Source organism: Podarcis muralis, chromosome 16 (assembly GCF_964188315.1).
Source record: "Podarcis muralis chromosome 16, rPodMur119.hap1.1, whole genome shotgun sequence".
Taxonomy (NCBI): Eukaryota; Metazoa; Chordata; class Lepidosauria; order Squamata; family Lacertidae; genus Podarcis; species Podarcis muralis.
In genome coordinates this window covers 33,737,271-33,751,623 of record NC_135670.1, presented here as the reverse complement: position 1 = coordinate 33,751,623, position 14,353 = coordinate 33,737,271, and the positions used below count along the sequence as shown (strand labels likewise).

The 14,353-nt window shown below is 48.5% G+C and overlaps 1 protein-coding gene across 1 annotated transcript in view; it reads left to right on the top strand.

Annotated features, from left to right (window-relative positions):
* The first annotated feature begins 310 nt into the window (after positions 1–310).
* MMP17 (matrix metallopeptidase 17) overlaps positions 311–14,353 on the top strand; it is a 167,025-nt gene continuing 152,982 nt past the window's right edge. Inside the window, exon 1 of the mRNA XM_028709424.2 lies at positions 311–1,192. Coding sequence (XP_028565257.2) covers positions 1,061–1,192 — 132 coding nt within the window. The 5' untranslated portion in view covers positions 311–1,060. The remainder of the gene's footprint in view (positions 1,193–14,353) is intronic.

Below are 14,353 nucleotides of genomic sequence, written 5' to 3'. Positions count from 1 at the left end.
CGCCGGATCCCGTGCGCCCCTTTCTTCGGAGGTCGACCGTCCCTCTTAATTCCATGGAGCTCTCCAAAAAAAGTGCGCGTCGGATCGCAGCCCCGCGAGCCCTGGAGGCGGAGAGCGAACCTCCGTGAGAACGGGCGTGGGGGTGGGTGCCTTACCCCCAAGGAAACGTGGATTCGGGTCGTAGCCAATGGCTGCTTCTGGAAGAGGAGGCGCTGGTGGCGGTGGCGGCAGCAGCAGCAGCACACCACCGCCTCGGTTTCTCGCTGCCCACCGAGGGAGCGTTTTCCCGAGACTGAGCCGGCCCCTCCTCTTTCCCCTTAGCGCCGCCCTCCTTCGCCTCTCGCCGCCTCCTCAGCCGAAGGACTTCCCCGGCTGGAGCTGTGCCGCCTTCAGAGACGAGCGAGAGCGGAGCGGCGGCGGTTCCTCGACGTGGTTTGCTCGCCGGTGTTCGCGCTGCTTGGAGAGGCTGGCGCGTAGCGCAATCCGGAGCTGGATTTTATTCTATTACCCTTTTTAGAAGAGAAGAAGGAAGGGGCGGGCGGGGTGAAAGGGACCCACTGCCAACAGGTTTTCTCTGTTTTCCTGCGGTCCGAGAAGGGAGGGCTCCGTCGCTTTGGCTTGCATCTCCCGCTCGCTTCCCCGAAGGCGCGCGGCTGCGCTGCGAAGGGAGCCCGGCGCGCCTAAAAAAGTTGGAGCGTTTGGCTGCCTTTTTCTTTTACACCTTCGGATCTGTCCTTTATTTTCATTTTCAATCCTTCCCCTCTCGCCCTCGCCTCCCTGCACTCTCCCGCCAGGAAAGCGAGCCGGAGAGCAAGGACGTACGATGTCCTCCCCACTGCTTGCCTCTTGACGCCCGAGGTGGCGGGCTGGCGGCGGCGCGGCCAACAGCAGCTCCCGCAGCAGCAGCGGCGGCGCTACCCGGAGGCCGCGGAGCTCGGATGTCGCCGCCCGCCTCTCTCCCGCTTCGGCTCGGCGGTGCTGGACGCCCTCTGCCCCCTTCCTCTGAGGAGCCTCGGCAGCTGCAGGAGGCGGCGGTGGCGGCGGACTAAGCGCAGGAGGGATGCTGTGGAGCGGGCCCCCCCGGCAGAGTGCTTTCCCGCAGGAGATGTTTCTGATGCTCGCCTTCTGCCTGGCTTCGCGGCGGACCCTGGCAGCGCCCACTCCGACCGCTGAGGACATCACGCTGGGAGTTGTGAGTTGGCACCTGCCGGGTTCTTCGTGGGGTTTTCTGCCCGGGGAGGGAGAGGGAGAGGAAGGGGGGCCATCCGAAGAAACAGCGCGAGTCGTACGCCAAGCAGCTGAGAAGGGCTGTCAATGGCTGCAAGGATGAAGTTGGCGGCTGTTTTTGGGGGGGTGTATTCTCTTTATTTAATCTCCCACGCCATTCTGATCATCAAGGGAAGCCAAAGATCCCCCCGCCTCACCCGCGAACCCCATTCCCAACGCCGCTTGTGTTGGGCGTGTGAGGAGCTTGCTGCGCGCTCTGGGGTATCTGCGGGCGCACGATCAAACAAGGGCTCCTCCTATTTCCTGGGGGGCGTGCGCGGGTTTTTGTGGTGTGTGTATGTTGGAGGTGCCGCGGGATGGAGCTGGTCACCAGCGGTAAAAAGAGGGGGAGAGGTTGCGTGAGCGGGGGGACAGGTTGTTGCTTGCCAGCGCGGCGCGGGTTACTCGAGAGGAGACGACGCAGCTCTCCAAGAAGCGTTCTCCTTTTGTGTGTGCGTGTGTATGCGCGCGTGTTTGTTTTGGATTGCAGCCATCCTCTGGTCTGATTCCTCGGAAGTAAGTCTCAGTGTTCCTTCAACGGGGACTTTACTCCCGGGAAAGGGCGCAGGGGTCTGCCGCTTTTGCAGCTCAGTCTCTTGTCTGAAGTAAGTCCCGCTGTTTTTAGAGGAAGGATGGGGGCTCACCGCTGATAAATGTGGGTGTGCGGTTGCGGTCTGAGTCAGCCGCTTGGTGGTGGCGGCACCCAGAAAGTGGGAAAACGCTGCAGTTGGTAGTGGTGCCCACCAGTTTCCCCAGGCTTTTAAATCCCTTGCCTTGTGGGGTGCGGGTGGGGCGTTTTTAGGAAAGCAATGGTCTCGCTGCCACTTCTAGTCCTTTGCTGATTTAGTAACCTGTTGGTCTGCTGTGAAAAGGCAAAGAGGAAATATCTCTGCCTGTGGTTAATACTAATGGTTAAAAAATTAATGCCACTATTGTTGTTATTTGTCTCTGTGTGGTTCTTTCCTCCTTCACTGCATGGTAGGCGTTAGGCAAAGATGATTCTGGTTCTTGGTTTCTCAGTCAAATACGTCAAGAAGGCTCCCTCTCAACCAACTGATGCCCTGGAATCAACCCATCCTTATTTGGGCATTTGTTGGAATCTCTTCCCTAACCCGGGTCTGTATATGTGCAGCAGAAGCTATTGAGCCTATTGGTGATGGGTGGTTATCTCCCTTGCTAGCCTAGCTCACTGGCCAACAGCTGGTGGGTTGCAGCCTGATCCAACATACAATGGGTCTCCAAATGCGTGTCTGGGTTCAAAGTGGGCCCTAGGTCTCAGAAAGTTGGAGTTACCTGGCCTAGATAGTTGCCACCTTACTGCTAGCGGCATCCTCCAGAGATGCAAAGCAGGGCTGCCCTGTACCTTATAAAATGACCAATTTCTGTGTTTGTAGGAGTTGCCTTATTGCACTCATGGCCATTTTAGGGGACAGAGCTGCGGTTTGCCACAGGTTCTGCCCGCCCCCCATGGATGATGACCGTGCTCTATAATAAACTCAGTCGCCTAGCTGTTGTTGTCTGTGAGAGCCTTGTTTATCCAAGTAGCTATTGAATTTCAGGGCATTTGAGGCGGAAAATCCCAAAGTGAGAGGCAATCATATTGAAGTATGAGACAGTGAGCCTGAAACGTTCCAAAGCCAGTTTGATTGATGTTTCAGAACTGAGCAAAAACTTTCATTCCGTCTTTATGGAAACGTTTGGCCAGCTCAGAGGAACTGGATAATAATGGTCTTGGTTTGGCTAACTCTGATCTGGTGGAGAGAAGACTTGGGTTGAATGCTGAGCTCTATATATCCTAGAGGGAGACATGCAAGTCAAACACTGAGTTGATCTGAAACCTTCATGAGTGTGTGCAGGAACTAAGCCTGCTGTACAAAGATTGAATATGCACCCATTGCTCTGACCACTTCTGCTTCTGGCCTTGCCCAACTCTGACCTGGTGCTCTCAGAAGTTCACTTAGAAGGGAAAGTGTCCCTCAGCTGGAAAATGGTCCCCCATCACTGCTATAGATCTATGAAATAAATAAACTCAGGAAGTGAGTCATAAACCAAGATGCTTCTGGTTTGATAATTGCCTCTGATGGATGCACCTGGTGGCTTTAACCAAGATAAATTTGTGGGACTGGGAGAAACTCTCACCTAAGTGGTGTTAACAAATTCTGAGACAATGGGTGGGGTGTAAAACCTCTTGATCACTCAGGTGGTATAGCTGTGCTTCATATTTGATTTTAATAATAATAGTAGTAGTAGTAGTAATACAAAAGCCAGCAATGGGTAGAAGTTTTTCTTATTTCTGCCCATATGCTCCTAGGAAGGCAACCCAGAAATCACAGTAATTAAGATAATAATAATAATAATTTATTATTTGTACCCTGCCTATCTGGCTGGGTTTCCCCAGCCACTCTGGGCAGCTTCCACAGAAACCAAAAATACAGTAAAATCACACATTAAAAACTTCCCTGAACAGGGCTGCCTTAAGATGTCTTCTGAATGTCAGGTAGTTGTTTATCGCTTTGACATCTGATGGGAGGGCGTTCCACAGGGCGGGTGCCACTACCGAGAAGGCCCTCTGCCTGGTTCCCTGTAGCTTTGCTTCTCGCAATGAGGGAACCGCCAGAAGGCCCTCGGCACTGGATCTCAGCATCCAGGCAGAACGCTGGGAGTGGAGACGCTCCTTCAGGTATGAAGATATGAAAAGTATGAAGATATGAAAAGTTATGGGACATGGTGTGGATTTGCTGGGGATCACCTGTAACTGAGACCCCATCTCCAGTATACATTTAAGCAGTATCGTACTACTTTGAGCAGTGATTGCTCCCTGCCCTCTTGCTGCCAAAGCATCCTGGGAACTGTCCTTTGGGAAGAGTCCTTAGAGTTGTTAGGAGACCCCTATCATCCTCACTGAGCTACAATTTCCACGGAAGAGGGATTAGCTAATAAACCTGATCTCCCAAATCCTAATCTGATACTCTACACGCAACATCACATTGACTTACTGGCTCTAAGTGTGCATGCTTTGAATCTCTTTTGGAATTCCTACGGATTATTCTATTCCCCCCCCCCCCATGTCTTTCCCTCCTAGATGTGCTGGTGCCAAGAGACTTCACCTGACATGAGATTTGATGTACTTTTCAACAACCTTCTTATGTAACTAGCACATTACCTAGTTAACTTTTAGCTGGTGGCTTGCATTGCTGGGCAAGCTACGCTTGACTTTAAATGTGATTTAGCGACGAAATGTGTCGAGGGTTTTACAGAGGGTCCCAGGTTCAATCTTAAGCGCCTCCAGGTAGGGCTGGGAAAAACCCCTGCCTGAAACTTTGCGAAATCTCTGCCAGTCAGTGCAGACAATACTGAGCTCAAGGGGCCAATGATCTGACTCATTATAAGGCAACTCCCTCCAATGTATGGTTTTCTCTCCCCCCCCCCCACCAAAAACAAATGCAAACTTCAGAAGAGGTATTTTCCTCAGGATCACAACAGGGAAAGAAAGGGTTAAACTCCCTCTCCATGCCTCCTCTCATCTTAATTATCAGCTGCCCCCCAGGAGATGCAATTTGCATGTGAAAACAACCAGTCTCTGCGCCATTGTTGCAAAGATGCATTTAGTGTCAAGTCTGGTTTGCCCCGCCATTTATTGCTCTGTTCCTCCAGTGCAAAGCTTTTTTTTATGTAGCGCTTGATTGTGTCTTCAATATTGTTTTACTTTGCTGGTGGTTGTCCTGGGATTTTATTTTATTTTGTAAACTGAAAGACGGCAGGCACATGATTTTTTTTGTTTTGAAACGAAACAGATTGAATTTCATCTTCTATCAGAGACAGGGTTTAAATGGTGTGTTGTAGAGAGGAATGACTTGGGCTTGCTTTCAGATTTAAAGGGCCCCTCCCATGGGCGTGCATGGGGTGTGTGCTGGGTGTGCCAGGCACTCCCACTTTTTAAATCAAGGGAAGCAGGCAGAAATGCAGGCAGACTGAAAAGACTGGTTTTGATTTGGAATGGATCTGCAGCTTTTGCCTGGCGATGGGGTGATTGGTTCCAGCAGCAGCAGTATGGAAGGAAGGGGGACTCCCTGCTCTGCAGGCAGAAGCTGCAGATCCATCCCAGCCTTTTTCTTCTGCCTGCGCCTGTCTCTGTCTCATAGCTCTGTCTTCATCCAAGCTTTGCTCTCATCTTTTGTGGTGGGAGATCTGTAGAGGCTGCTGTTCTGGCATGCAAGCAAGAAGGAACCAGCCCACCCATTGCCCTCCAGAACTGCCCTCTGGTTAGCTTGGCACTGGTCTTTTTCTCTGCAGGAAAAATATCCTGTTTGGGCTTCTTGACCACTTGCATGGTCAAGAATTCCTAATGGAATGTGCTGAGTACACCAGTGGCTCTTCCAAATTGCTGAGTGGTCATCATGATTTGCTTGCAGAGAACCTATGTGGAGGTTAAACTATGCCCAGTCTTTATTGAGCTTCTGTTCTGATTTGTTGGCAGGGAGGTTATATAACAGTGCTCATTCATCCTGGTTTACTTGTGTGGGGTTTATTGGTCTTACTGTTAATCGTTTATCCCATGCTTTTCAGCATGTTCCCCCCATTACTTTCCTATCCACAAAAACAGTGGTGAATTTGTTGTGCTGGGGTGACAGAGCGCTTTAATCCACTTCAATTGTGGAAATCTAAATTCCCAGTGTTCACCCGATTCCCTCCTGCAATATACTGACTGTCTGGAAGCAACAACAAAATTGTCCGGTAGCACCTTAGAGACCAACTAAGTTTGTTCCTGGTATGAGCTTTTGTGTGTATGCACACTTCTACCAAGAACAAACTTAGTTGGTCTCTAAGGTGCTACTGGACAATTTTTATATTTTATATATTTCTACTGCATCAGACCAACATGGCTACCTACCTGAATCTGGAAGCAACAGTCTTATCTTTGCCTACATTTCTGGGGTGGAGCACCTCACCTGCTTATACTGTTTGTGTGGGATATTCTGCAAATGGGATGACATGAACAACTCCACTAGAGGTGTTGGGTTTGTTCATGGGTAGTTTTTAAAGTACAGTGGTACCTCAGGTTAAGTACTTAATCCGTTCCGGAGGTCCGTTCTTAACCTGAAACTGTTCTTAACCTGAAGCACCACTTTAGCTAATGGGGCCTCCTGCTGCCGCTGTGCCGCTGGAGCACAATTTCTGTTCTCATCCTGAAGCAAAGTTCTTAACCCGAAGCACTATTTCTGGGTTAGCGGAGTCTGTAACCTGAAGCGTATGTAACCCGAGGTACCACTGTAGCCCTTTTCTCCTTTTTAAAGAAAGAAAGAAAGAATCAATGAGGTGTGTCTCTTTATATCGTTGGGAGTAGATGGGTCTGGGACTCACTGAAGAATCACTCTAGAATTGTCATTTGTGTTAAGAGTCCATTCAGTGATCCAACCACTCAGGCAGTTCACTGTTCTGAGAGGACTGTACCACCTCCAAGCTCAGGTAGAGGGGATTTCTTGTTTGGCGTCTTTCCCCATGGGAAGGCCTGCCTGCCTGACTCTTTTCCTGCAGCTACTTCCTTGACATGTAAGCTTTCCGTAATAGAAGGAAGTGCCATCAAACTCCACCTTTCACATTTTGAGGTGGTACAGTCACCTGAGAAGATGCTCAAATCGATTTTGCATCTTTGTAGGAGCCCCAAAAGGGATGCGGGTGGCGCTGTGGGTTAAACCACAGAGCCTAGGACTTGCCGATCAGAAGGTCGGCGGTTTGAATCCCCACGACGGGGTGAGCTCCCGTTGCTCGGTCCCTGCTCCTGCCAACCTAGCAGTTCGAAAGCACGTCAAAGTGCAAGTAGATAAATAGGTACCACTCCAGCAGGAAGGTAAACAGTGTTTCTGTGCGCTGCTCTGGTTTGCCACAAGCAGCTTCGTCATGCTGACCACATGACCTGGAAGCTGTACGCCAGCTCCCTCGGCCAATAAAGCGAGATGAGCGCCGCAGCCCCAACGACTGGACCTAATGGTCAGGGGTTCCTTTACCTTTACTAAAAGGCCTAATGAAATTGAAGCACTTATTGGGGCAGGAACTGCTACCATAGCTTGCTGTGTTTGTTCTCATATTTGCAAAGGGAGTAGAGCTCAACCAGTTGGCACTGCAATTGCAAGCGTTGGACTAGGAATAAGGCAACCTGACTGTGAATCCTCGCTCAGCCATGAAACTCACACTAGGCTGGTTTGCACATAGTGCTGAATCCTGGTTAATGCTCACCATGGTTAACCGACCATGGATAAAGGAGAGGCATATCTGACAGACAATCCTTTAAACCTTGGTTTATCACCTCACAGAACACGCCTTAGCCGTAGTTAAGAAGCTGGTCTGGATTTGCACATAATGCTAAGCAACGGTTAATATTAACCTTGCATGGAGAAGGCCCCCCATTCTCTGGGTAGGGCTGGGAGAGACCTCTGTTTGAAATCCTGGAAAGCCACTGTCAGTCAGTGCAGGCAATAATGAGCTCGATGAGCCAGTGGTCTGACTCTGTATAAGGCAGGTTCCTGTGTTCCTGAGAGAGAGGGAGATATCTTTAAAATGGGTGGGAATCGATAGATGTAATAGGTAAGCCCTCTGGAAATGCTGTTTCCTGTCTAATTAGATCATTAAGCTAACATCTCTATCATCACAGTGGCTGCCTCGGCGTTCAGAGAGACACTCTCAAAACCATGCAGAAAGTCAATCAGCCGCTTTTTCCTCTTAAAACTCAGTAGGGAATACAGTGTTCAGTTTGTGAGCCCCTGGGAACGGCTGTGCTGATTGCAGGAGAAATCCAGGGCTTCAACTGCACCTTTGACCTCGTTTTTTATTTTTATTTTATTTATTTTTTCAAATGTACACCTTGCTTCTGTGGTTCTGTGGGGATTCCCAAAGTGGTTTATGCTGTGAAATGAGATTAAAAGGCCACTATAAAATATGACTGTAAATCAAGTAAAAGGGGAACTGGATAAATAGAATATCTTTAAATGGGCTGCAAACTCTCTAGCCTAATCTAATCCAAGTATGTTTTATTATCATTAAATAGTTTCATATGGAGGGATAGTTTTCTGATTTTCTCCCCCAACAGGGTGGGTTTAACTGTCTTCCCTTGGGAGGGTGTTTGGTTGAATGGGATGTCATGTGCTAAAAAAACCCCAGGATGTATAAAGGTATATGCAATTTTGCTTCGAGTAGAGAGTCTTTTCTTCCCCCTCTTTCATGATATTAGAACTTGCGGGCATCCAGTGAATGCTGGAAGATTCAGGACAGACCAAAAAAGGACTTTTCACAGAGTGCCTAGTTAAATTGTGGAATTTGCTCCCCACAAGAGGTAGTGATGGTCACAAACATGGAGGGCTGTAAACAAAGATTAGGCAAATTCATGGGAAATAAGATTTTTGATGGCTAGTGCCCATGATGGTTATGGTCACACCTCCACTCCATTGAAGGCAGTATGTCTCTGAAGAGCAGTTGCTGGGAATCACAGGTGGTTTCAGGGACTGGCTGGACACTGCAGAGTGCTGACCGGCTGCTGAAGAGTGGGCACCTGGAGAAGGGGGGCGGGGAAGAAGGAATCAGTGATTTGGGGAGCTTGGAACAGCTGGGAGATCAGGCAGGAGAAGCTGCAGGATTGGAGAGTGAAGAACAGGTGCAGGAAGTGGGAGAGAGATGAAGGCTGGTGTAAAGTCAAGGGCTTCCATGCCTCTTCTTCCTCCTGCTGCTGCCCACCCCTCTCTCACTCCACCATCTCCCAGGAGGAGCAGAAGGTTACACGGAGCCAGAGTCTGTCCCTGCTTTGCCTGCATCTCAGCTGGGGGCGATGCACAGATTGGGGACAGGGCCTCTCTGTTGCAGCAACAGCCTCCTTAGCTGCCCACCTAGGCGTAGCTGAAATACGTAAGACTGGTGATCATGCCTCTCCCTAACTTGTAGGCGGTGTGCTTTTGACAATGAAGAGTTAATTCTTTGCTCTGGGCATTCTGGCCTGAGGACGCTGTGACAGGTGGAGAGAGTGATGCTGCTTTCAGATTCTGGTTGGCCAGGGTGAGAACAGGATTGTGGCGATCTCACAGGGTCCCCGAACGTTTGGACATTTAACGGTCTATTGATCCCTGTGCCACCACTGTGCTCACTTCCTCACTGCCACCAACCAGTTACTCTCTGGTAAAACACTGAGTCCAGTCAGTTGTTAAAAGTGAACCAAAAAAACCCAAGTTTATTTTATAAACGTTAACAAGTTTACGGTTTCTCAGATAATATTCCTGTCAGTTTCTTAACTTTAGTTTCTTTACCAGCCTATACCTTCCTAATACCTTCTGACTGATTATCTCAACCGTTTGACTGACCCCTCTTAACAAATTCTCTCACTCTCTCCCACCAGACTAGCCCAACCCACAGACTTTTCTTATCTGTCTCTTCTAACTCCAGACTGTCTTCTCCACAACTCTAACTCTCTCTCAAAAAACACCCCTCTGTGCTTAAACCTTATGCACAGTTAACTCTGCTCCCTGGGTTCCCATTGGTTAGTCATTTTACAATTAGTTAACCCTTTCCCTCTGAACCCAGTACAATGTCACACATGTTGGAGGGCAAACGCTACAAGGTCATTGCAGCAATTTTAAAAAAACAACATTTTTTAATCTCCCCTTTTCCTCCAAAGAGTTCAGGGCAGCCCACCAGGTTCCTCTTTCCCTTCACTCCCACTGTTTTCCTCAGCAACGCTGCAAAGTACCGTATTTTTCACTCTATAGGATGCACCGGACCATAGGACGCACCTTGTTTTAGAGGGGGAGAACAAGAAAAAAAAAATCTCCCCCTCTCTGCTCAGCACCCCTTCAGCAAAGTGGCATGAGAAACGGAGCCCCTTCCATTTCTCCTCCCGCTTGGCTGAAGGGGCCCTGCGCAGCTCTCCCTCTCTGCTGAAGCCAGGAGAGTCTTGCTCTCCTGGCTATAGCAAAAGGAACCTGAAGCCTGCGGAGCGCAGCGGGAACTTGCGCTGCACTCCGAAGGCTTCAGGTGGCTATCCCTGAAGCCTGGAGAGCAAGAGGGGTCGGTGCACACTGACCCCTCTCGCTCTCCAGGCTTCAGCAAAAGCAACACGAAGCCTGTGGAACGCAAAGGGAGCGCTCCCTCTGTGCTTCGGAGGCTTCGTGTTGCTATCGCTGAAGCCAAGGAGCCTGCATTCGCTCCATAGGACGCACACACATTTCCCCTTAATTTTTGGAGGGGGAAAAGTGTGTCCTATAGAGCGAAAAATACGGTAGGTTTGGCTGAGAAAGAGTGCCTACCCAAGGCCATTTGGGAAGCCAAATGACTAAATAAGGATGTGAACCTTCTCTTGTGTGTCTGTAGTCCACAGAAGGCCTCTAGCTCAGTAGTAGAGCATCAGCTTTGCATGCAGAAGACCCCAAGTTCAATCCCTGGCCTCTCCAGGTAGGGCCAGGAAAGAATGCTGCCTAGAATCCTGGACAGCTGCTGCCAGTCAGTGCAGGCAATGCTGAGCACAGATGGACCAACGACCAGACTCTGCATAAGGCAGCTTCCTATGTTTCCATCCACTGCACCACAGTGACTTTCAGCTGAAGCTATAAATCCACTGGGTCATCTCGACTGGGTGGGAACGAGGCTGCCGATGAGCGGGAGAACAAAGAGGTCTTTGTTTTGGCAGAGGTCTCGGCAGTGATGAGTGGAAAATACAAGACAGTTACTGAAGTGGCTTGTTTGCAGCAAGTGTGCTTGCGAATCTCTGCCTAGAGAGGCAGCGCTCTCTCTCGAAGACATCCTGTTTTGGAATCCATTCCCGCATGCAAATAAACCCCAAGGCTGCTGAAGCGTTACCCCCCATCATATTTGAAAGTCAGGAAGCATGAAACGAGAGCGATAGAGAATTGTGCTAACCTTTGGAGGAATATTATGTCTCCAAGTACTTTCCGCAGTAAATACAATGTGAATAGAGCTCTTGCACTTTAGAATGATGGCTCTCACACCCCCTCCTCTCCACTGAAAATTGCAGCTAAGATGCCATTCTGCATGATTAGAAGAAAAAGAGCAAGAGAATCGAAGCTTGCAGGAGAGTTATAGACTCTTCCTGTGCCGTGACAGACTGGGGTGAAGCATTCCAATGATGTTAGCTAGATTAAACTTTGGGATCGCCTCCTTTCCCTTCCCCCTAACTGAATTTTAATTTGATGGCAGGACTTCCTAATAAGCTGCCCAAAGCAAAGTGAAAGCTGATGGATGGCTCGCATTGTCATTCTCCCACTTTGCCTTCTGAATCCAGGTTGCTTTGCAGTCTGCTATATTCCTCAGTAGGCGGTCTAGCCGAGGGAGTAAAAACAAAATGGTTAGTTGGAGCCTGCCTCGAATGTGAAGAGATCGTGCTGGTGCTCAGCACCCATCCCTGCCTCTCCTCTTCTGAATTCAGGTGGTTCAGCTCAAGGAGGGCCAGGTGAATGGCTTTTAGCTCATGGTGATTGGTGCCTATTGAGGCTGGTAGGGTGGGAGCCAGGGAGACCAACCGTAGAGGGAGCCAGAGGCAAAGGCAGGCAGAGCCAGCTGATCAACCTAGCAAATCAGCCTTTATTGCTTTTAGCTATTTGAGGTTCAGAGGTGGCATTCTGGAGGGCGACCACTTGGAAAGGGTTGGGTGTTTTTAGCCATCACACTTTGCTTGTGGGTGTTCCAGAAAACGTCTGCATGATGCTGGATTATGTGGACCATAGGCTCCTCCAGGTGGCTTGTTTATTGAGCATCCATCCTGATTTGCTTCCATGATGGAAGATAGACCATGTCCAGTCTTCAATGAGCATTTGTTCACAGGGAGCTCATATATGACCATGAACACCCATCCTGATTTGCTGGTGGTCCAGAGCGCTTTAATCCATTTCAGTTGTGCAAACCTACATTTCCAGGTATGTGCCTGGATCTTCCCCACAAAATAATGACAGGCAACCCCTTTCTCTAATCCATCTGTGCACCTTTCATGTTTTCCTTGACTCTGGTGAAACAAAATAAAAAGATTCAAAAGCTCATATCAATAACAAACTTAGTAGATAAATAGGTACCGCTCCGGCGAGAAGGTAAACGGCGTTTCCGTGCGCTGCTCTGGTTCGCCAGAAGCGGCTTAGTCATGCTGGCCACATGACCCGGAAGCTGTACGCTGGCTCCCTCGGCCAATAAAGCGAGATGAGCACCGCAACCCCAGAGTCAACCACGACTGGACCTAATAGTCAGGGGTCCCTTTACCCTTTACCTTTTTAAGGTGCTACTGGAAGGATTTTTTTTATTTTGTTTCGACTACAGCAGACCAACATGGTTACCTACCTGTAACTTGACTCTGATGTTTAGGAAATAACCTCCATCTAGTACGAAGCCACTATTCCTATTCCTAGAAGCTGCAGCACAGTACAGGACATGAAAACTGACGCATCAATGTGCCTGTTTTGTGGGCTTTCTGACAGCATCCGACTGGTTCCAGGGGGAAAGAGGATGGTGGACTAGACGTGCCTTTGATCTGATCTAAACAGGGCTCTTATGTTCCTAAGTCTCCAGGGCAATTTTATCTGGATGATCATTCTTAACAAAGTCACTTAAACTAATGCAGATGGAGTCCAGAGAGAAAAATCCTGATTCCGATTTACTAAGAAAACTGAACAAAAACAGTGTATAATTTGAAGAGAAAGGGCTTTGTCTTTCTTGTACATAGCTGGGAGACATACATGCAGACTTACAGGGGAAAACTGCCTCAGAACTGCCCCAAACCATTGGAGCACGTGCCAGCTCAGCAAAGATCACCCCATCCTTCCTGGTTGCTAGGCAACACTCCCATTGGTCCCCTTCTTGTCTACTTGACTTTATCATTAGCGGAATCAATGTTAAAGCTGCATACTGAGTGATCCCTGCTGTTGGACTACCAACACTCATGACCCTACCAGATTTTAATCAGAAGTTAGCGGAGTGGGAGGGAGGGGGGAGTGTGAAACTGTGAGCCAATTTGTTTAATAAGGGGGGAGGACAAGAACATATTTTCAAAAACTGGAGCGATTCTCTCTTTGTTTATTATTTGTCAAAACAATAATTAACACAATGAAGTACCAGCATATGTTTTCTTCCCAGTGTTGTGAAACTTTTTATATTCTCTTATTAGTGTCTGTGTGTTTCATCCTTTAAATGTTTATTTGCTTTTATTTCCTTTGGTCTCCATCATTCTAGCTACAAATCTTTTTCTTATTTTCTGGTTGTTGTTTTTATTCATAAGGAAACTCTTTTTTGTTTTTGTTTTTTTAAACAATAAATTCCAAAGCGGTTTACAACAACGAATTAATGCAATCGTGGTAAAACATGTTTGTGCAATGAAACATCATCAAGACACACAGAAGGCATCAGCCATTAGGGAACAGGCTGGTTTTTAAGAAATGATGGAGACACACCATGACGGAGTGTGCAGTTTACAGGGGTTGGCAGAAAGGTTGGCAGCCCTTGCTGTTGGTGTGAATTTACTATGCGGGAGTTTGTCCTGCACCAACTTTGGAAGTATTGTAGGGCCAGTTAAGCAATCACAATGTTTTTACCTTTTTGCATTCACTTTGCCAGCTCAATGAAATGGAAGCTAGCATATCCTGCTTCAAAAGGCACTGGCCCCAAGGAAGGCCAAATTATTTGCTGGAAATGGATTCAAGGAGATAGGAACTTATTTTGGACTGATTTCAGCAAGTCCACCCAGACCTGTCATGCAGTTACAGTGGTACCTCGGGTTAAGAACTTAATTCATTCTGGAGGTCCGCTCTTAACCTGAAACTGTTCTTAACCTGAAGCACCACTTTAGCTAATGGGGCCTCCCACTGCCACCGGAGCACGATTTCTGTTCTCATTCTGAAGCAAAGTTCTTAATCTGAGGTACTATTTCTGGGTTAGCGGAGTCTGTAACCTGAAGCGTCTGTAACCCAAGGTACCACTGTACTTATGCTTGTTTTAAAACAGGTCAGCAAACTTTTTCAACAGACCTTGTGGGGGGCTGGACTGTATTTTGGAGGGGGCGAAGGAACGAATTCCTATGCCCCACAAATAACCCACAGATGCATTTTAAATAAAA